General features: G+C 38.2%; 1 protein-coding gene across 6 annotated transcripts in view; it reads right to left on the bottom strand.

Moving 5' to 3' along the window:
• PTPRM (protein tyrosine phosphatase receptor type M) overlaps positions 1-24,694 on the bottom strand; it is a 790,604-nt gene that overhangs the window by 294,894 nt on the left and 471,016 nt on the right. For all 6 annotated transcript variants that reach the window (XM_012745929.2, XM_012745922.2, XM_012745925.2 and 3 more), the window contains exons 10-11: positions 17,300-17,501; positions 14,225-14,327 (exon numbers count right to left, since the gene is read on the bottom strand). In XM_012745929.2, coding sequence (XP_012601383.1) covers positions 14,225-14,327; positions 17,300-17,501 — 305 coding nt within the window. The remainder of the gene's footprint in view (positions 1-14,224; positions 14,328-17,299; positions 17,502-24,694) is intronic.

The following is a 24,694-nucleotide window of genomic DNA, read 5'->3' as shown; positions in this document are numbered from 1 at the left end:
CAATACTTTAAATAATATTACTATCACTGATTGCTTTGATTAGTCAAAATATTCTCTTTTTTCCTTCTAAAAAGGACTAAATATTTTTGATTTTTCTAAATCCTATTTCTAATGAAGAATCAGCTTGTGGCATTTGTGAGACCCCGTCCCTTCGTGCCCTAAGGGTTAGCTGTATCTTAAGTGGACCCAGCACAGCCTCCAGCCTTTACACCTCTTATGTGTCTTTCCCAAGGCCCCATACCCTGTAACTCATCCTTCAGTGATCTTCTTACCTTTTTTTTCTTTACCGAAACCCCTTCAGTGCCTACTCTTTGGTGTGGAGCACAGGGTCATCCAATCCAGCCCCTATTTCCCTTCCCACCCCTCTCTGAGTACAACACACTTCTCATTCCCAGATCAAGACAACCTACTCAGTCCTCCCTGTCCTCTTGGCATCTACCCATCTCTCATTTTTTATTCCCTCTCACATGCCTGACCTTCTGGGCAACACACCTCCATATCACATGCATCCCCTGAATAATATCTGTCAAGATTTGGCTACATGGCCCCGGAGTTATCTCCCCTCTGACATCTCAGCTGGTCCTCCCCGGTACTGACCACTTCCTGATCAGGCTGTTGTCCCTGCCTCATCCTTAGTGCAGGAGACCAGAGCACATGCTAGCGCCTGGAGAAGGGGGGCCCTTACCAGTCTCCTCTGCATCCCAGTGCTTAGCACAGTGCCTGGAACCTCCTGAGTATTTAATAAATGTAATTCTAGCACTGCTCTATGAGATTAAGGGGTATTATCCTTGCTTTGGAAAGATAAGGAGGCCGAGGTTCAGAGATGTTAAGACATTTATAACAGTCACATAATTACTCATGGAAAGAGCTTGGGTGTGAAACTACATTTACCTGATTCCAAAGAGTGTGTCCTTTCCCTGTGTCATGGGGTGCAATTAAAAGTGTGGTTGCCACATTCTAAGCTGGTGCTGGAGGATATTCATTTGGATGGGTGGGCTGGTCCCCAGGCTGTTGGATGCTCTTGTCAGGGCTGGGCAAGTCCCTCTCCATGGAGGCGGGTGGAGTGCCCTTGCCAGTGTTTGGGCATGTTTCAGGACCTTGGCAGGCACCTGGACATGTCATGGGACTGCAGCCAGCAGCAGGGTAGGTGGCAGGACCTCTGTGGGTACCTGGTCAGGTCATGGGACCTTGGTAGACACCTACATGAGTTGCATGACTTTGGTGGGTACCCAGATGAGTTGGGCGATGGGGGCTTGGCCAGCACATGGGTGACTGGTATGAAGTTGGCTAGCACCTGAGCAGGTCGCAGGACCTAGACTGGTGCCTGGCCATGTTGTAGAACCTTGGTGGGTGCCTGGGTATGTCATGGGACTACAACCAGTGGTAGGGTGGGTTGCAGGACCTTTGTGGGTGACTGGGTACATTGTGGGATGCAGCCAGTGTCAAGATGGGTTGCAGGAACTTAATAGTGCTTGCTGGGTTGTAGGACTTTGGTCAGTGGCTGCACAGGTCATAAGAACGTGGCCGGCAGCAGGGTGGCTCATTGGGCTGCAGCGGCTGGGCCACCCATGGCTGGTGGGGCTGGGGAGATTTTCCATGGCCCACTGGGGAGCTGCAGTGGCGAGGGCTCTCCCTCTGTCCTGGTCTGACTATGGCAGCTGCTGAAGTGCTACTCAGGTGGCAGCGGTGGCTCAATTAAGATGGCAAGATGTCTGCAGCAGATGCTGAGGGCCAGTGGGTGCCTGCTCTGCTCACAGCCCTGGAAGGCAGTCAGGGAAGGGTGAGGGCGGTGGTGTATGGCATGTGAGAGGCCCACCGTTCTGCTCCCTCCCTGTCCTGGCAGGCGTGATGGGGAGGCAGATGCAGTGCAGCCAACCCCTTTGCAGACTGGGCACTGCGGCTGAGAGCAGTGTCCTCTGTTGTAGCAACCTGAGACGAGAAGCTGCGGGCCCCTGCTGCCGGCTTTCCAATCAGTGCTGCCCAGTCTCCAAGCAGCTCCTGTATTACCCGGAAGGCCTGCTGTGGTGGGGGAGCCCTGAACAACTTAGGCTACAGTGTCTGCTGGGGGAGTGCAGAGGCCCAGGATCTCTCCCCTGATCCTTCCCCATGTGTAGACACACCCCCAGGTGCCTTTTAATGTTGCCCAGGATCACTCTGCTTCTCTCTTCCTCGGTTGGGGTGTCTCCAGTGGCTTCTCTGATGATTCGCAATGCTCTATTCCAGACTCTCCATCTGTGAGTGGACCTCTAGCTGCAAACTTTGATCCTTGTCTTCAGAGTGGCGAGTACAAGCCATTTCTAGTCTGCCATCACAGCCCACTGGAGCTCTGGAATCTTTAAATCTTAAGGTAAACTTTGAATCGTGACGATTTACACTACAGATTTTTACTTCTCAAAATAATTCTAGCATTCTAGCAGGAAAATATAATGAAGGGATAAACATTTTTTGTAAATAAATAATAAAAAATATTTACAAATCAATATTTAACTGGCTCCTCTAATCCAGGATCAAACTCTTAAACAAAATTATTCTGATTAAAAAGACAAAATCTAGAATCTGGGGAGTATATTCTAACAAAATTATAAGGACTGAATGATCATTAAATGGCACTTGAAACACAAATATCTTTCTTTTGATAAAGTGGAAGGAGAATTAGATTTTTAAGGGGTCAGGAGAACATCAGGCTTCACTGAGTCATATGATTTGACAGGTCTCCTTGGCTCTTCACAGGTACATCACATTGCGAATTTCACCACGTACTCTTTTAGAGTGGTTATAAATACAAGATGAGTTTCGTTTGTTTTATGGCTAAGTTAATTGAGTTGAGCTGATAATAATCATAATTAGGTAATGACTCATGGATCAAAAGGAAAATACCTACCCTTCCTTAAGAGCTGTTGTATGGAGTTGGGGTCAGGGGTGAGCTCACTACTTATTTCTAAGATCGAGTCCTGAAAACTTGCAAACGCAGAAATAGACATGTAGCCATATGCAATCAAATTTAAAATGCATTAGTGAAATCAGAATTCACAGGAATTCTATTTATGATTTTGTTGATAAAGGCAATCATTAAATCCTTAATTTACTTTTCATGTAAAATTAGATTTTTCACAATATCAGATTTGAATAAAATGTGATAAACAACGGAAAAGCTGGAGGATGAGGAGGGCTGGTCTTATGAACAGAAACAACACAAACTACCTTCTGCTGCTGTTCCAGGAGCCGTAGCCAGAGCAAACAGCACGGCATGCTGGCACGGCATGGAGTATATACAAAGCATGGTTTGAAATGTTTTAAAAAACATCAACCCATTTAATCTTCACAAGAGCCCCATGATGTTGGCATCCTCAAAGGCTCCTTGTGTGAAGAAGAACATGGGATGTTCAAGAAGGTGGCATTAATGAAATAAATGTCTCTCTCCTTGATCTTATAGGCAGGGAAACAAACAATTAGGCTGCTGATGTTTTTTAAAATTTTTTTAAAGTATCTGTTTAATACGTCACACCCTCGACCTACTAAACCATGATCAATTGTATGCCAACAACTCTGATATCTAATACAGGAAACTTCTTAAAACTGAATGCATGGTTATCTCCTGTCCTTTATTAATTATAATAATCACCTCTCTCCTGTGTCACCTCCCCTCTGAGGTGACTCACACTCACATTCATGGACACTGTTCTGCTGCACCCCTGAACAACAGTGGCTGTGTGATAAGCAGCGGGGGCACGTGCACAGGCTGACAGCTCACACGCAGACAATCTCATTTCCCATACAGCTCCAGGATCAAACTGAACATTTTTTAAAAAGGTATTATATAACACATTTTTGGAAAAAAAATATAATTGTTTTACTACCTATTTTTCCTCAATGAAAACTTGTCCGTCACCTAGTTCTAAGAATGCAGCATGGAAAATGAGTTGGCTAATGAGAAATACAGCATCTTTAACACATTTTAAATGTTCTGTCAAATTTGTCACAAAAGAATAAGTAGTTTGAGTAAATCAGGAAATATAAATGAATTTAACAATGATGTTTTAATATCTGTGCACGTTTCCTAAGTTAACTATGCAAGGCAAAGCAGATAAAAAATGACAGAGAAAAGTAAATGAAAATAGTAGACATTTGCGAAGTCCACTATGATAATGAATTCAAGGTAAAATTTAATAAAAATCTGGACATACATAAATAAATAAATTCCTGATTTATATGTGAAACTGGAGTTGTTGTTCTATGATACAAGTTTTTTTTCCTTAATTAGAAGTGGTATGGATGAATAAAACATTTATTCTTTCCTTTGACTAACAGGAAATATTTCCTATCTTATTTGAAATCTTACTACCTAGGACACATTCTTAAAAGAATAGTAAGACAAAATTTTTCTTCCATTCCTTATGCCTTCATCTCTTCTCCTTTCATGATGTAGTGAATTTGTAATGAGCTTTAAGATTTTAGCCCTGATCCTCAAAAGAGAAACTATTCACCCATTGATTTTTAAATAAAACTTTTAAGGAAGCATTCAACTACAAGGCCAATCATAGCATCAAAAGTTATCAATGACAATAAAAGCACAGCATTAAAATAATTGGGGATATCACCACTGGAAAAACAAAGTGGCGGTCATACATTAAAATTACATGCACACGCTTAGGAATCAGTTTAATGCTCTAGCTGCTGACGGGATTATTGTTCACCTTCCCATCCCCAGGGACAGACAACTATAATAGACGTTTTTCATACTCAATAGTTTCTCCTGAATGCATGAGTCAAACAATGTGTGCTTAGAATGGTACTCTTAAGATTTCACTGAAATGAATACCAAAACATTTAATTAACACATTCAAACACAGAGTTTTAAGTAAGAAGACATATAGCTCCAAAACATTTATGAACAAATTAAAGCAACAAGGCCTAAAGAACAAAAACAAGAATCATTTGAAAACACCATCACCTAACGCAGAAAAATGTGAGTGAGTCTTAGACTATAGGACATTAGAAGGTATACAGTATAATTAATGAGGGATATCGCACGTAGTATGTATATATGTGTATGTGTGTGTGTTTATAAAGACTAAAATCAGCATTTTTGTTAGTGCAAGAAAAGCACACAGTTTGTGTAAAACTCATCCTTTATTTAGAGTTATTCTGTTACTGCCAAATGACAAAAGTTTTCTCTGTTGGATTGTGTCTGCATGCAATGAATGAGGTGACTCTAAATGAGTGAAAGAAAATTAAGCTTTTCTCTGTCTTATTAAAGGAAAAAATTTGAATTCATTAACAGACATTAAAATTCTGTCCTAGTTTACTAGCTAGAAACATGGAATTTGTGTTTTTTGGCCATTTTAGGATTGAAATAATTTTATGTGACAGAGCTGATGTATTGATCAATAAAAAGACAACAATCATTTACATTGAGAATTTAGTGTAATTTCAAGAACCAGTATCAGCCAACCTGGGTGTTTGTAGTGAAATCAACACACAACTACCTTACTTAGTGAAGTGCATAAATGAAGTATGACTGAATTTTCAAGATCAATGCATATGGATTAAAGAAAAATCAAATCAATTGAAGGAATGGGTTTTGGAAATCACACAATGACAGTATTTTTGAGCACACAATACTGTGCAAAATCCAAGAAAGCTAACAGATGTTCACTTTCATTTCCCCTCTTTCCTCTAGTATTTATCTTATCATTTGGGGAAAGCTTTCTTGTATTGCAGTTTGATTACATGTGCATTTTGCAAATTTCCAGATGTGTTCAAATGTTCTCATTTATATTATGGCTTTATATTTTAGGTCCATGTGATTCCCTGATCAGAGTTCTTATTTGTCTAAACATTAAATGAAATTGATAATTTTAATATGCCCCATTTAGTTTGAAGGTACTATAGATATTTTTTCCAAACTAGTCTTTCTTGCTATATTGGTCTTCCATCTATTCATTAGATAATGAGTCTCACTATGTTGAACTATGTAATGAATCCCTGGAACAGAACATTCACTTTTCTGGAAAAAAAAATATTTTTGACAGGTGTGGTTGAGATTTCTTCTCAAATTTGTGCCAAGATAATTTACCCATTTAATATAGGCAACCTTCCAGTAAACGTGATTATCTATAGTAGATTTTACTGTAATGCTACTGAATGCTGTCCCATAAGAATCAATCATGATGCTACCCTTGTGGATTTGGATAATGAACACAGACAGTAAATCTATTAATATGAAGATGTTAACACTAGGTAAGAAGGTATAATAGAGATAGAAGGCAAAGTGTACCCTGGAAAATTCAGGGAGCTTTCAGTCAATAATGAGATGATTTAATCAAAGCATTGACAGTGTTAAACTAGGAAAGCAGGGTTATGACAACTTGAAGGAGGGTATGCAACATAAGGGGAAATCTTCGCAGACTTAGAGAGCAGGGTCTGATGAAATGTTGTAAAGTCTGTGGTGAAAGCTATGTATTTTGAACTCTGACAATTCAAGTGTTTGAATCTGCATTTTTATGTACCTAACAGAAAGTCTGGGAACATCTACAACAACTAGTACGGTCCCCAAAGTCTCACAAAAACAACTAGAAATGTGTAAAAGTAAACAACAGCAAAACAATGTCTTAGCAAGGTACATGATAGAAAAAAATGAACAGCAGTTTGGAATGTGCCTGGCACTTTCAAAAGATGAGCAAGGGGCTGGAGAACAGGCAGAGGGAGCTCACCCAAAGCGATATTATTCTAAAATTCAGGTATGGGAAGAGCTCTAGAAAGATGTGGATGGAAATCTGACTGAATAGAACAGTCTATTCTATGCAAACAAGAATAGAAATGTGTAAGAGAAGCTCCTATAAAAACAAAGTAGTACAGGGACTAACTGGCTGCTTTTAAAAAATGGTGAAGATTTCAGCTTCCTTCAGTTTGGAGGCACTGAAACCGAGTGCACTCTAGCCTTTCATTTTACCGTGATGCCCCACAGTAAAACACCAACTCCCATCCTAAAGACCCACTATTGCTAAGTCTCAGCATCTGTTACGTTTCTCAGAAACAAATTATGCTCCCAAGGCCATGGTCAGAGCATAAATTTTCATTTAATAAAAATTCAGCTTTTGAAATGAAAAAAGTCTGACCCAGGGCCGTAGGCACACTTGAGTCTTGGACGGCATCTAATGAATGTGTGCCTGGGGTCCATCAGATTAGTACAACTCCTGAGCACCATTTACAGATCAACCCAGAGGGCCTGGGCAATGTCAACGGTATCACTTGAAATGCAGCAGGAACACGATCTTCAATTTGGAATGGAGCTTTTATGTATTTCATAGTGTTTTTGCAAACCACATCTATGAACAGTCAGAATAAATCCCTAACATGAACTACTATATGTTGTACAATTCAACAGAACAAACTAAAAATTTTTTATAAAATTTTATAGATTTTCAAAAATAATTCTGTGATTCTTCTTTAATCTGATTTTACTATCAATTATTATTATTCTGTTTTGACTTCTGACTTTATGAACTGAGATTTCTATATATTTTATCAAATAGAAGTCCAACTGATTGTTCTATGATACTGCATTGAGAATGTGATCAAATATAGCCAGATTACAATAGGTTAATGAAATAAAAATTCTACAAAGGGAACACAGAAACAAACTCCATATATCCTTAATTGTGAATGAAAACATTTCCTCAAAGTATGCTACTCAAAGTAATAGATTATTCTAAAGGGAATCTATTCTGATAATACAAAGGTAGAATTTCTAATCCCTTTGAAACAAGTAGAAATTTTATTTATATAGATTAATGACCTCATGACAAGTTCATACGCTAGAGTTACTCAGGCATTCCTTTGCTCCGAACTGGAAAGAATAAATTTATTTTATTCATTCACTGTAAAAGTTACACTTTGCAATTTCTTAGCTATATAAATTATCATGGAATAAGATACAGGACCTAGATGTTGGCAATAAACTTAAATCTGTTCAAATAAAGACTTCACAATGTTCTTCTGTTTCTTTTTAAAAAAACATTATATATTCAATTGTGAAATTAGCCAATTTACTAAAAGTTAAATGACATAAAACCAAAATTAAACAAACAAAAACCACAACAGTCCATTTAAAGAACAGAGCTCAGGAGGAAGGGCAGAGCAAGACGGCCAAATAGAAACCTCTAGCAATTGTCCCTCTGGACAAACACCAAATTCAACAACTATCCATGTGAGTAAGTACCTTCAGAAGACCAAAAAGATCAAATGAGTGATCATATTACCTGGTTTTAACATTATATTAAGGAAAGAGGCATTGAAGAGGGCAGAAAGACAATGTTACAGTGGCTACACCACCCCACCCCCATTGTCAGCACTGCCATGCCAACACCCCAAGTAGAAAGAGAATTTGTATGCTCAGGGAAAGGAGAGTAAAGTGATTGTGGAACTATGCATTTAAACCCAGGGCCACACTGGCACAGGGGAACACAGCACAGGGTAGAATGCTGCTGATGCCATGGAGGGAGCATTTAGATCAGCCCAACAAGAGAGAAATCCTCTGCCCTGAAGCCTGAGTTCCAACTAGCCCCACTGCTGGCTGATCAAAAGCAGCCTGGGAAATGAACTAAATTCCTAAAGCAGGCAGGCCACAAGGGCTGCAGTCTTTGGGCAATTCCTGTGGCTGTGCTGGCTCAGAGACAATGGACTTGTGGTGTACATGAACCAGTGAGACACCAGTAGCAATGGCCAAGCCAGTCCATGTGTCACCCCACCCTCCAACAGCAGGCAGTGTGGCTCAGGGAGAATCTTCCCCCACTTGGAGAAAGGAAAGAGAAAGTCTAGAGGACTTTGTTTTGCAACTTGAATACCAGGTCAGCTACGACAAAATAAAGTACCAAGCAGACTCTTGAAGACCCACAGTATTTCTGGACCTACCCTGGGCTAGACGGAAACATGCTGCCCTGAAGAGAAGGACTGAGTTCTGGCAGGATTCATCTTCTGCTGACTAAAAAGACCTTGAGCTTTGAATAAGCATCAGAGGTGGTCAGGCAAAGTCATCACAGGCTTTGGGTGAGACTGGGTTGGCTTCAGGTATGACTTGGTGCTGGTGGCCATGAGAGAGTGCCCACGTCACTCCTCCCCTTACTGCAGCAGCCCAGCACAGAGTGAGGGAAGAAAGTGAGAGACTCTGCCTGATGATCCAGGGAATTCTCCCATTTCCCCCACCAGGAGTCTGCAAGAGTAACAGCATTACTGGGCTTGGGGCAACCTCAGTACTGATATGATTGCAGTTATTAAAGACTTAGATCACAACATACAATTCTCTTTTAGTATCTGGAAAGCCATGTCAAGAAGGATGCCTTCAAACAAGTCCAGACTGCAAAGATTAGAATAAATACCTAACTCTTTAATGCCCATACATCAATGAACATCCACAAGCATCAAGAACACCCAGGAAAACATGATGTCACCAAATGAACTTAATAAGGTACCAGTGACCAATCTTGGAGTGATGGAGACATGTGACCTTTGAGACAAGAACTCAAAACAGATGCCCTGAAGAAGCTCTGGAACACACAACAACCAGAAATCAAATAATATTAATAACATGGCAGTACTAATTCCTTACTGATCAATAATAACATTGAATGTGAATGGACTAAATTTTCCAATCAAAAGACATAGAGAGGCTGAATGGATAAAAAAAACAAGAGCAAGAAACACACTTCATCTATAATGACACACAAAGACTGAAAATAGAGGATAGAAAAAGATATTCCATGCAAATGAAAACTATAAAGGAAGAGAAGTAGCTACACTTCTATCAGATAAAATATATTTCAAGACAAAAACTGTAAAAAGAGACAAAGAAGGTCATTATATAATGATAAAGGAGTCAGTTCAGCAAGAGGAGATAACGATTCTAAATATATGTATACCCAACATTGGAGGACCAAGATATATAAAGGAAATACCATGAGAGCTAAAGAGAGAGAGAAATCCCAATACAATAATTGTTAAAGAACTCAACAATCTACTTTCAGTACTAGACAGATCATCCAGACAGAAAATCAACAAATACTGGACTTAACCTGCACTACAGACCAAAGGAACCTAATAGATATTTACAGAATGTTTCACCAACAGCTGTAGGATACACATTCTTCTCCTCAACTCATGGATCATTCTCAAGAATGTATCCATATGTTAGGTCACAAAATAAGTTGTAAAAATTCAAAAAAACCAAAAACATACCAGCAATTTTCTCTGACCACAAAACTAGAACTCAATACCAAGAAGAACACTGGAAAGTATACAAACACATGAAAATTAATATGTCCCTGAGTAAACAGTAGGTCAATGAAAAAATTAAGAAGGAAATTAAAAATTCTTTAAAACAAATGAAAATGAAAACACAACATATCAAAACCTGTGAGATACAGCAAAAGCAGTAATAAGAGGAAAGTTTATAGTAATAAGTGCCTACATCAAAAAAGTAGAAAATCTTCAAATAAACAACCCAATGGTGCATCTCAAAGGATTAGAAAAATAAGAGCAAACTAAACCCAATATTAGTAAAAGAAAATAATAATATCAGAGCAGACATAAATAAAATTGAAACCAAAATAAAATACAAAAGATCAATAGAATGAAAGTTGTTTTTTTGAGAAGATACACAAAATTGACATACTGTTAGCCAGACTAAGAAAAAAGGATAGAAGATTGAAATAAAAAAAATCAGAAATGAAAAAGAGACATTACAATGATATTGCAGAAATCCAAAGGATTATTAGAGATTGCTATTAGCAACTATATACCAATAAACTGGAAGACATAGCAGAAATGGATAAATTCCTAGACACATACATACCAAGATTGAACCAAGAAGAAATCTGAAGCCTGAATAAACCAATAACAAGTAACAAGACAGATGTGGTAATAAAAATTCCCCCATCAAAGAAAAACCTAGGACCCACTCGCATTCCTAGACACATACATACCAAGATTGAACCAAGAAGAAATCTGAAGCCTGAATAAACCAATAACAAGTAATGAGACAGATGTGGTAATAAAAATTCTCCCATCAAAGAAAAACCTAGGACCTGCTTGCTTCACAGCTGAATTCTACCAAGCATTCAAAAAATTAATGCTAATCCTACTTAAACTATTCTAAAAAATCAAGGAGGGAATATTCCCCAACTCATTCTAAGAGGCCTATACTTCCCTGATACCAAAACAAGACAAAGACACAACAACAAAAAAGAAAACTACAGACCAATATCTTTGAGGAAGACAGATGCAAAAATCCTCAACAAAATAACAGCAAGCCAAATTCAATAACTCATTAAAAAGACTATACATCTTGATCAAGTGGGATTCATTCCAGGAATGTAAGGATGGTTCAACATATACAAATCAATGGGATACATCACATCAACAGAATGAAGGACAAAAACCATATGATCATTTCAATTGATGCTGGAAAAGCATTTGATACAATTCAACATCCCTTCATGATAATAACTCTCAAAAAACTGAGTATAGAAAGAACTTACTGCAACATGATAAAAGCCATATATGACAGACTTACAGGAAGAATCATACTGAACAGGAAAAAAATGAAAGTCTTTCCTCTAACATCTGGAACAAGACCAGGATGCCCACTTTCACCACTGTTATTCAACATAGTACTGGAAATTCTAGCTAGAGCAATCAGAAAAGACAAACAAATAAAGGGTATCCAGATTGGAAAGGAAGATGACAAATTATCCTTGTTTGCAGACAATATGATCTTATATCTAGAGAAATCTAAAGACTCTACCAAAAAGCACTATTAGAACTGATAAACAAATTCAGCACAGTTGCTGGACACAGAATCAATATACAAAAATCGGTAGCATTTATATATGCCAATAGTAAATAATCTGAAAAAGAAACCAAGAAAGTAATTCCATGTATAATACCTACAAATAAAATACCTAGGAATGAACTTAACCAAAGAAGTGAAAGATCTTTACAATGAAAACTAGAAAATATTGATGAAAGGAATTAGAGAAGACACAAAAAAATGGAAAGATATTCCATGCTTGTGGATTAGAAGAATAAATATTGTTAAAATGTTCACATCGCCCAAAGCAATCTACACATTCAATGCAATCCCCATCAAATTATCAATGATTTTTCAAAGAGATATAAAAAAAATCCTAAAATGTATATGGAACCACAAAGACCCAGTATTTTCAAAGCTATCCTGAGCAAAAAGAACAAAACTGAAAGAATCACATAACCTGACTTCAACTTATACTACAGAGCTGTAGTAACCAAAACAGCATGTTACTGACATAAAAACAGAAACATTGACCAATGGAACAGAATAGAGAACCCAGAAATAATTCTAGACATCAAAGTGAACTTATTTTTGACAAAGATGCCAAGAACATACAGTGGGGAAAGGACAGTCCCCTCAATAAATGCTGCTGAGAAAACTGGATATCCATATGCAGAAGAATGAAACTAGATCCTTATCTCTCACCATATACAAAAATCAAATAAAAATGGATTAAATACTTAAATCTAAAGCCTGACACCATAAAACTACTAAAACAAAATACTGAGGAAATGCTTCAGGACATTGATCTGGGTAAGGACTTCTTGAGTAATACCCCCAAAGCACAGGCAACCAAAGCAAAATTGGACAAATGGCATCAAATCAACCTAAAAAGCTTATGCACAGCAAAGGAAACAATCAACAAATTGAAGAGACAACCCACAGAATGGGAGAAAATATTTGTGAACTACCCATTTTACAAGGGATTAATAACTAGAATATATAGGGAGCTCTAACAACTCAATAGGAAGAAATCAAATAATCTGATTTAAAATGGGCAAGCCATCCTAACAGACATTTCTCAAAGGAAGGCACACAAATGGCCAACAGATAGGTGAAAAAAATGCTCAACATCATTAGTCATCAGATAAATGCAAATAAAAACTACAATGGGATGTCATCTCGCCCCAGTTAAAATGGATTTTATAAAAAAGACAGACAATAAATGCTGTTGAGAATGTGGAGAAAGGGAAACTCTTGTATACTGTTGGTGGGAAGGCATTATACATTAATGCAACCATTAGGAGAACACTACAGAGGTTCCTCAGAAAAGTACAAATAGAACTTCCATATGACCCAGCAATCCTGCTGCTTGGTATATATTCAAAGGATGGAAATTTAGTATATCAAAAAGGTATCTGCAGTCCCATGTTTATTGCAGCACTACTCACAATAGCCAAGATGAAGAATCAACCTAAGTGTCCATCAACAGATGAATGGATAAAAAAAATTGTGGTACATATACACAATTGACTATTATTAATATATAGCCACAAAAAATAATTAAATCCTGCCCTTTGTGACAACATAGATAGAAGTGGAGAACGTTATATTAAGTGAAATAAGCCTAGCACAGAAAGACAAATCTTGCATATTCTTACTCATATGTGGGAGCTAAATATTAAAAAGCATTGATCTCATGGTAAAAGAGAGTATAATGATGGTTACCAGAGTCTGGGAAGGGTAGCAGGGAGCAGAGGATAAGGTGGGGATGGTTAATGGGTATAAAAATATAGTTAGAGAGTTAGATAGAATGAACAATATTTGATAGCACAACAAAGTGACAATAATCAACAATAAGTTAAGGTATAGTTTAAAGTAACTAAAATAGGGGAACTGGGATGCCCTCAACACAAGGAAATGATACATGCCTGACATGACGGATACCCCAATTACCCTAATTTGATTAGCCCGCATTGTATGCCTGTATCAAAAGATCATATATAAAGATATATACCCTATAAATATATATAATTATGTACACATAATTATTAAAATTAAAAAAATAAAAGAATAGAGCTCAGGACAAAAATGTCATCTGCCCTTGGGTAACTAAATTGCAGCCAACAATTACCTTTTAGAAGCAAAGCCATTTCATCAACAGACTGGGCTTTGTTCCTTATCTTCAAAAGATCGAACCACTTGCATCAGAATAAAACCCTTTAAATAATACTTGATCACTTACATCAAAGCCCTTTCATTTTCCTCAGTCATTTCTTTTAATTAGAGCTAATAAAGATATGGATTTACATGCTGACTGAGGTTTGTAGCAAATCACTAGGAAACACATTGGAGAAATTAATCAACTTGGTTTTAGTTTTTTTCTCTCTAGAGTCAGCCCACCCCTTTGCTTCATACCTGACAGGTGCACCTCGGCTGTGTGCAGGTTTCAGCATGACTGTCACCGTATTGTCAGTTTGATTCAAAGGTGTCTCAAGTTCATATGCTGGCATAGAGGGTGCTGGAGGAAAAGGTGTACAATGAGAGACTCATTATTTCTGGTTTATCTTCTCAGTTTACTTTCCAACTTCTTCTACAAAGAACATTAAGAACATAGTGCACTTACTTTAAGTTGCAGCTAAAACTGACCATGAACAAGCTTTATGTATGTATATTCCCTACACAGAATAACAGGGACAGCTGCTTAAACCAGCACATATTGACCACCTTGATGTTGAGTTGAAGCTGGGAGAGGGTATGAAGTATCAATAATATTCTATTCCTCGATTTGGATTCTGGCTAAATGGGTGTAGTTGGCTTATACAAATTCATTGAGTTATACACTTATAATTTGTGCATTTTTCTATACAGATAAGATTTTTAATAAAATGTTTATGTTAAAGGCATATTTAAGAAATAATCATTGGGATTATAAACCTGGACTTTACAGTTCTTCCATCTAAGTCAAGGTTTTACACATACTAATGACCCATTTGGGGATTTAAGGAGGACACGGGGGCCAGAGACTTGTTGGAATTAATTAGTGACAACTTCTGGGGTCTTAGGAAAGCATGACTGTGGAAAATACACGGGAATTGAAGTAAGAAAGGCTTAGATTTAACTTTTTTGTTGTGTTTTGCTATAGCCAACATAAGAGCTTAGGCACATTAATTATCTCTGGAACTTCAGTTTATATACCTCTCAAAACTGGGGAAAGTACCCTCTAAGGCAAGGGTCCTCAAACTTTTTAAACAGGAGGCCAGTTCACTGTCCCTCAGATTGTTGGAGGGCCGGACTATAGTTTTAAAAAAACTATGAACAAATTCCTATGCGCACTGCACATATCTTATTTTGAAGTAAAAAAACAAATAGGCAAAAACACCTGCGTGTGGCCCACGGGCCGTAGTTTGAGAACGCCTGCTCTAAAGTTAACACAATTCAAAGAGACAATAGATAGAGAGTGCTAGGCAAACATAACTCTACAAATGTTAGTTCTCCTCCCAATGTAAATCCTATTTCCAAGGCCATTTCCTGGCATCCTTTCTTCTCTAGACTGGTAAGTCTTATTGTGATAGGATAAGGACAGAGCACTTCAGTAACTAGGAACAAGACAACTCATAATATAGAGCTGTGATGTGAAAGGGTATACCATCTTTGCACAACCCACAGGTCCCTAGAAAGCTAGAGATTGCTTCTTGAAAATGGTTTTTAAAATTGTATTACACAAAAAAAGGTTCTATGTAACAGACATGGGTTATTTCTCAGTTCCATTTAGCAAATTTTCTTAGTATTAAAAATTAAATTCCATTCTATCACAAATTAACTACAATTCAAAACACAGAATTACATTTTTATATGAGAATAGTTTCCTATCTTAGGTCCATGAAAATAAAAAAGAGGCCCCATAAATGTAACTTTCAAAAAACTATAAAATTCAAATAGTTACTATTGATGAGCCCACAAAGACTAACAGAAATGTCAAGTTTCTTTGCTTTTGGATAGAATTAGATGAACTTGGTGTGCTAAAAGTGGTCAAAAACATATTGACTGAAATTTTTATTTAATAAAAATGGGAAAAGTGATTTTTTTCCCTAAAAGTATACCTTAAGATAATAATCTCTGAAATATGGTTTCAATAGGGGCAAATTTTAAGAAACTGCTTGGAGGAATACATACTGGCATGTATTTCCTCTTTAAATCCCCATGTCAAATTAATGCACTAGGTAATATAATCTTAATTTATATGCAAGGGTTAATTTATTTGATCAAAATCAGAGAGAAAGTACATGGAAAAATCATAACTAGAACTCAGATTTTCTTATTCCAAGTCCAGTGGTCTTTCTGCCACACATTTGTACAATCTAGGTCAATTTTCTAATCTCTCATTTTCCTAACCTCCCAAGAACTTCTTCCTCTTTTCCAACTCTCCATATTGTTCCTAGAACCTTACTCTATATCTAGAATATCCACTGTATATTAAATCTGAAGTCAAGTCTGCACTCACAAATGTTACAAAACGAAAAGTTATCCTTTTAAGTTATAATCACTTAAAAACAAAATCCCAAACCTCCTTCCCTCAAAACCTCACAGAATGCTTATAATACCCTAGTCATGAATATTCCCTTCCTTCAACTCTAAACAAAACTTATAAAACTAAGAATGAGGGACAAAAGATATAAAAGCCATCAATAAAAATATTATTGATCTAACTCTGTCTGATAAAATGTTACTTCTTTCCCCCAGCTCCAACCCATCTTCCTCCAACCAAAATAGTTAAAGCCAAAACTCAAACACTTTCTCACTCACACCCACAGCGGAGAAAAATGGAAAAAGAAAATATCCATGGAATTTTGTTTATTGCTGTTACATATCCCATACCAGATGGCAATTTAATTTCCTCTAGTCTGAAGTACAAAGACATTTTCTGCACAGTTGAACATGCCTAGAAATATTTCTCAGAATATGTCTTTTGTTGGATGGCATAATGGGGTCTCTGCAAGCAAAAAGCTGGAGACCCTCAGTGCCTGGTACTACTCTTATGTTGTCTCTCTCTTCAGGATGGGAAATGACTAATGGTAAAGGTCCCAAGGAAGACTGATGCTTCTGGAAGTGGACTCCATGTGAGGCTGCCTTTCTGCTGAGCTCCCCATTGTTCATGGCTCATTACAGAGATTTTTTTCTATCACTGCTGCTCCAGTAATTTGGGATTGCCAAGGGAATGAGGGGGCCTTAACAGAACCTTCTTCCCCCTGTCCAGGTCCTCCAAGGCAAACTGCTAAAACAGTGGACACTTCCTAACACGGGAGGATCTTAAGCTCCCAAAAAATAAATATTTGTAGCATTTCATTTAATTCCATGAGTCTGAGTTTCAGGCATCCAGAGGTATTCATTTGTATAAAATGTGAGAGCGAGCTTTGCATACTTAACAATGGGAATGGAAAAGTACAAAAATGCTACTTCTGATAAAAGACACAACTCCTGAATGTACAGTACCTGAAATTTTGGTGGTGAACTGGTTTGTTGCTGGAGGCCCAAAACCTTTCGCTGTGCTCGCTCGGATTGTAAAGGAGTATGTGGTCCCCGGATACAGTCCAAAAAACAGAAAATGGGTTTCATTTCCCAGTTTTGAAACTCTTCCACTTTGATTGGATAAATCTATTTCTGGGTCAAAGGAACTGACTGCTTTGTAGGTGATCTGCAAAAGAATAAGAAAGTGATAAAAATATCTGGAGCAGATGGACTCAGATTACATCTTTATCCAATAAACCCTTCTGATGTATGCACTGTCAGACACTTTATGATAAGCTCTCCCTCTCAGACTGTTCAAATCCTGAATCCAGGGAAGGGGCGCAGGAACTCAGTCTGAACTATTGTAAGTTATTACTTTTATAGACAGGGGAACATAAAGCCAATAGATTAGAACATAAAGGATGAATTCAGGTTTAAACTAATACCTTGACGTTGTCTGCTTTTAAAATGTCATTTTGTAAAAGTGTATTACAAAAGATAGGTTTAGGAAAAAACAACAAAATATACAACTATCTTAGAAGACACTGATAAGGATAAGGCCTCATCTCTGATCTAGTGGCCATAATTTAATTAGCACTGAATAGGATTATTTTCTGTTGGGAACAAGGACACCTTTAAATGTTTTCATCAATATGGGCAAAGATATATGCTCTGAAAATAAATCCTAGACATGTGCCAGTAGTTCCTGATGCTATGAGTGGAGTGCTCATTATGGGTCATATTCGTGTCTTTTCTTTAGAGCAATGCTATCCAACAGAACTTTCTGTAATGATGGAGATGTTCTATTCTGCACTGTTCAGTACGGTAGTAGCCACCAGCCACATGTGGCTACTGAGCACATGAAATGTGAGTAGTGAGAATGAGAAACTGGGAATCTTATTTTATTTAATTAACTAAAATTTGAATCTAAATTACCATGTGTAACCAGTAAGCTGCTGTGTCAGATAGTATAGCTCTAGAAGTTTTCATGATATTTGCCACATAACAGATATTCAAAGCATATTGGATGAGTCTGAAATGTTTCGAAATAAATATAACATAGGTGCCTTTAAATTTTGCCCTTTGAAATGATTTTTTAAAGAATTTCACTATGAGTAGTTCATCAACTATTTAAGAACATGCACTTTAGAAGTGATTACTAACTTCTACTGGTTGTAATGACATAATTTTAAAATGTGGCATATTCAAAAGTTTTAAATTGCAAAACTGAGTACTTTTCTCGCTTTTAAATAGGTAAACTTACTTATAATTTATGTGCATGAACACTAACACTGTTATTATACGGAGTGATAATTGACATTCTTTCTTTTTATATTTGTACCATGTCATTACAATTAAGAAGACCTCTCTGAAAGAATATTTAGATTGAATCAACTAAGCTTTGGCAAGAAAGTGTTTGCTGTATATGTTAATCAAAGCAGTGCATGACACTATCAGAGGTAGGCAGAGTATCTGTTGTTAACCCTCTAACAGACTCCCTCACAAGGCTGAGGAAGTCAATAAGAGACAAGACCAGATCTACCACCCCACTGCTATGGGGGGCTGTCGTTTGCTTGCTTGGTCTTCCATTTTGATGCTCTCAGAAAAAAGAGCAGCCTGGAGGAGGCAGATCTAAGCCCGGACAGCACAGTTGCTCCCCAGTGTTTATTTATTCATTTGTTCACACATTCAAAACACATTCATTGAGCGCCTCTTAGGTGCCAAGCACTTTCTGATCTGGGGTCTCATATGGTGATTCAAGCACTATACCTGTCCTGAAGGAGGTCACAGGCTGGTGGGGCAAAGGGAGAAGCAATCCAACAGCTATGACACCGTGTAATTCAAATGAGGACGAACACTGCTTGCCAGGGCTAGCTTAGTCTCAGGGTTCATTTTATTGCCTGACTAAAACGTTCAATGGGACAAAGTCCAAACTCCTTAGTTTCATGTTTCAGACCTGATTTCAACTTCTCCAAACTTATTTCTTAACATGTTACACTACAACATTAGGTTACCTTCTATTCTGGTTACAGACAGAGATTTACTATCCCACAAACACTTCTGGGGTTTTTCTGATACCACTTTTTGCTCATAAACTGTCACCTGCCTAGAACATGATAGAAGTATCTTTGTCCCATTTCTCTACCTATTCAGATTCATTTGTTCAATTCAAATACTGATTAGACACTGGCACTCTGTGTGCACTGTAGTCAACAGGTAGACACAGGCCCTGACTTGAGGTAGCTAAGATCTGGACTGGGTGGGGTGGGGCCAGGGAGACATATAATACAATGTGCACATTAATAATTTTAAAACACTAAGTTCTACAGAAGAAACCAACGGGGGGGTGCTAAGATAAAGAGTATCACGGGAGGAGAGAGGTTCATACACAGCCATCTAGAAGGCCAGGGAAGGGCCCACTGAGGAGATGTCACTTAAGCCCAGGAGACTTGACCTTTGTGAAGGAGCCAGCCAGGCCAAGAGTTTGGGGATGAACAGCATGAACTGAGGCCACAACACAGGAGTGAGCCGGGCCCAATTAGTGAACAGGAAGGAGGCTTGTGTGGTTCCGGGGGCTGGGGAAGTGGGCAGGGCAATAGCGCGCAGTGCTCCCTTGCCCAATATATGACACATTTGATTTCATACAACAGAGAGCCATTGCATGCTTTTCAGTGTGAAAATAAAATGATCTGATTCCCATTATAAAACATTCACCTTGGCTGCAGGTGGGAGATTGATTTTATTAGAGGGGATATAAGGTAGAAGGGGGGCCAATAGGAACCACTGCGGAGTCCAGGGGCTGGATCTACTGCATGGGGGAGAGAATGCAGTGGCCCTGACCAAGGTGGGGGATAGAGACAACAGGAGATGAAAAGAACTGGCATGTTTTAGAAACAAAATGGATAGCACCCAGTGATGGATGCAAGGCAAAGGGGAGGAACAAAGGATAGGTTGTATGTTTGGGGCTTGAGCAAAAGATGGTCCCACTTACTGAAATGAGATGGAATGCATGAGGAGACACTGACACTTGGATGTGGACATGTCAAGTTAGAAATGCCTATGACAGCCAAGTGGACGTATGTGTCTGACATAAAGCTGGGATCTGAGAGAGGACTGGGCTAGCAATGGAGATCTGGGGGTGACTGGTATTGAAATGATGTTGGGAATGGACAAGATCACTGGAGAAGGGAGTTTAGAAAGAAAAAGAAGAAGAGAGTAATGGGCCCATTACTCCGCCCCAATGAACACTGATATCTAATAAAGGATAGAGGAAGAGAAGCCAGTAATATAAGAGAAACATAAATGCAGAAAGAAGCCAAAAGAGAGAGAACTGTCATAGAACCCAAACAGAAAGGAAGGAGGGAAAGAAGGAGAGAGAGAGGAAGGGAAGGAAGAGGGAAGGGAGTGTTTTCAGAAGGAAATGTTTTCAAAGATGAGACTGAGACCAAAAAAAGTGTCCATCCACGTCTCAGGGCGCAGTTCCGGTTGTGCTTACCTGTAAAGCCTTCCTAAATCCGGCCCAACCATCACTAGATCAGCAGAATGCTCACCACTGTGACTGTGTTCATACAGTTCATTTGGCAATGAATCACGGAGTGTTATATAAGTCTCTTGTTTAGTCTTTAATCACGATTTAAATATGCCAGAGGAATTGGAACGTTTCAAGTAATTGTAGTATTACTTGAAATACTACAAGTATTTTTGAGGAGTGACTGATGTCTTATTCATCTTTCTGATTCCATAGTGATCAGTAAATATTTGGCACTCAGTACACATTTTCCTAAAAAGCACTCCTGGGGAGGGCAGGTGTGTGCACGTGCTCACACAAACACTGGCACCATGTACGTGCGATCTGAGCTCTACAGCACTGACCCGGCAGCAAATGCTTTACTGAAGAACTTGCTCCGTCCACTGGGGCTCAGGGGTTTGTACCTGCCAATAGCCATGGAGTTGCAGGATAAACTACACTGGGGATTCTTCACTGTCTTCCAATGACAGCTCTTGGAAAATTTGGTGAAAATTAGAGATCCTCTCTCCCCTACCCCTAAAAATGCACATTATACACTAATTCATGCACTCCTAAACAGTATGGATCTTCCCCACCCCTAACAAGCATGTTGTGCATATGTGTGTACACAAATGTTAGAATGTTCATGGACCGCCCCACCCATTAAACCCATCCACAGAGCCATGGAGTCTGAATAGTAGGAATGAAGAAAGCTTCTCAGTAACAGGGGCAATCTAACTCTAAAATTCCACCGCCTGCCGCAGAGCTGATATTCAGTGAACATTTACCAACCTGAGCAGCTGCTCTAAAGGGCACCGAAATGTACCTCCATGCTCAAACTCAAATGTACATATCTCTTTGGCATTTATTTTATCATTTGTCCATTCAACAAATGTTTATTAAGTGCCTATTAAGTACTTAATAAGTACTGAAGTACAGAGGGAACTCCCAAAAGGAAAGTTTGGGAAAGCTTTTACACTTGCACTGTATCACTGGCTGAGGGTCCAGGAAATTTTCACGAAGCCTCTATAAAGAATACTGATGTTCCAAGCACTGGATGTAGGTAATTTTACTGAATGCCCATAAAATTTCCTGGGTCAAAAACAAACTGAGATCCCCAAAACGCATGATTTCAGATTTAGGTGAGACAGAATAAACTGTTGCTTCTATTGGTTGATTTCTGATTTGCAACTAAGTACTTGAAATCTTCTAAAATTATGTTCTGCTTCTCTACTTAAAGTCTCAAACTCTAAACCGAGAGATTTCTGGAGAACCTAGATGGAACAACAGGCAGCCTTTGGGCATGAGCGGAATCGCAATCTCCTAGAGAGTGTGAGTGGTGGTAACTCTAGCCAGCGTAAAACACAGTCTTTAGCCTGAGGTCCAGGCAATTTCTCTATAAGCATAAAGGGACAAGTAATTAAATATGATTTCAGGGGAGGAAAGGACCTAGGATACTTCGGGGAAAAGTATAGCATTTGAATACAATGCTGAAAAATAAGCAGAAGTCCTGTAAGAGGAAAATGGAGGGGACAGCAGAAGAGGAAAGTGGAATGCAAACAAAAGCACAGTGGCTTCAGAATTGGGAAGGTTCTGGGAGGAGAGAACGTTCCCTTACACACAGCTCATTAAATTCCAGGAAATAAACAGCAGGTGATGAAGTAATAAATATAAACTTGGATTAGATCACAAAAGACCTTGAATACTGCGAGCAAACTTCCTCACACAGCCTCTGAATTCTCCTCCCCCCTACGCTGTCACCCATCTCAGTCGGTGGTTACCCAGATCTCGGGGTGTCTTCAACTCTAGACTCGTCAATGCCCCACCAGCTGACACGTCCAGACCACTCTCCTTTACTCCATGCCCAAGCAAATGTAAATGTTTAAAGTCTACTGATGTGTTACTCTCATGAGCAGAAGTCTGGTATTGATTCACTAGGCAATGGAGAGATATTAATACATAAAGTTAGTGAGGTACAATAAAAACACTTAGACATATATCTTTGTGCATTTGGAAGTATTTCTGACTGATAAACTCCTAGAAATAGGTTTGATATGCAATGTTCAAATTTTGATTGATGTTCCCATTTGCCCTCAAAAGAGGTTGCAAAATGTATATTCCTGTCAACAGCCCACACATGTACACATTTCTCCCTGATTAACATTTGATATTATAGAAATGTAAACTTTTTGTAGTACTTGTTTTATTTTATTTCTTAATCATTAGTCAGGCTGGGTTGGTACCTTACTGTATGCTTCCATGCCAACTGGATTTTTTTCTGAGTTACCTCCTCTTATTTTTCATTTTTTTTAATAATGGGGTGTTTTGTCTTTTTTTATTAATCTGTATCAAGACTCTGTATATTATAGACACCAGGCCCCTGACTATTGGAATTAATTTACCTAAGTCTTCTGTTTGTATTTAACATTTCTTCATGGTATCTTTCATCATTCAGAATCTTATATATCTTAATATATATATATATATATATATATATATATATATATATATATATCTTAAAATCATATTAACCAAATCTCTCAATCTATTTTTAATGACTGTGTTTTATGTCAAGTTTAGAAAAATATAGTACAAAAATGTCCTCCTATATTTTTCTTATAGTATTCTTACAAGTTTAACTTTTGTCTTTGGATCATGAATCTATCTGGAATTTACTTTTGTTTAATGTGAGGTGATGGTTTCCTATATTATTATTTTTGTAATAAAATGCTGGGTTTGCTAACATTTATTACATTGCATCCATTTTATATTCATAAATGAACTTGCACTATAGTTTCTACCTCCATAAAATTTTGAAAGGACATGTATCTAGTTGTTAATTGTAGTTGCCTTTGAAAAACAAAATTAGGAAGCAAAAATATGTTAATACTTCTGTACTTAAAATATTCTTTCAGAGAACGGTGCTATATTTACAACTCAAAAAAAAAAAAGAAAGATTTGACAGGTATTGAGTAAAGGTGTAATTATCAGACATAGGTTTTAGGAAGAGAACCCTGACGAAATTAAATGGCAGAAGTGGGAGGTGTGGTATGAGAAGGGTAAGACAGGACAGAGATAGGGAGAACAGAAAGGAAAGGCTAGTTTTGGGAAGGCTGAGGGTGGAAGTTAGAGGAGTGTGTATAAAGGAGAGGGCAAAGAGCAAAACCAGAAGAATGCTGTAATGCTGTACACTGTCATAACCCCTGGAAAAAATGATGCTGACAGCCATTTCAATCGTTAATGCTTTTGCATATCTTTCATATTAGGCAAAGAGAGAAGTTGAGAATAACCTAAACCTATAGCATATTAATTTCCAACATCAGCAATATTCAATCTGTTATTTCCTTCTTTCCTTCAAAAACTATCCAAGTGTGCTACCTACCCTAAAGAAACACCTGTCATTTATTACCAAACGTTTTTGCAACCATGGGAATTCATCTTACCTTTCAGTTTCTACCTATATTCAAATGTGATTCCATTACAGAATATAGAGTGTTCTTATGGTCCTGCTTCTTTAGGACCAAGTATTTGATTTCCTTAGCATGGTGTCTATCGTAAAAGACTGTGATCCTCCAGAGAGGGGACCAAGTCTGGTTCAACATCAATCTTCGGCTCAGGTAGGAAGCTATGTGTATGGTCAACTCTGGCCCTGGCTGGATGAATCACAGCACCAGGTGCATCTCAGCTAAAGAGCTCCCTCCTGAGAGTCCACCTGCCTTAGTGGTAGGAACCTGAGAACTCCCTTCCTTTCTACTTCTAGAAAAGTAGAAGGAGAAAGAGAAAAAGATTTGGTGGCCAGAAAACTTATATTTAATCACTTCAGCCTGATTCACACATTTGACGTTTCCTCTTTGGTTCCTAGAAAAATGAAC

This window comes from Microcebus murinus, chromosome 17, assembly GCF_040939455.1.
Source record: "Microcebus murinus isolate Inina chromosome 17, M.murinus_Inina_mat1.0, whole genome shotgun sequence".
Classification (NCBI taxonomy): domain Eukaryota; kingdom Metazoa; phylum Chordata; class Mammalia; order Primates; family Cheirogaleidae; genus Microcebus; species Microcebus murinus.
The sequence above is the reverse complement of the archived record's forward strand: the minus strand, read 5'-3'. Positions and strand labels throughout refer to the sequence as shown.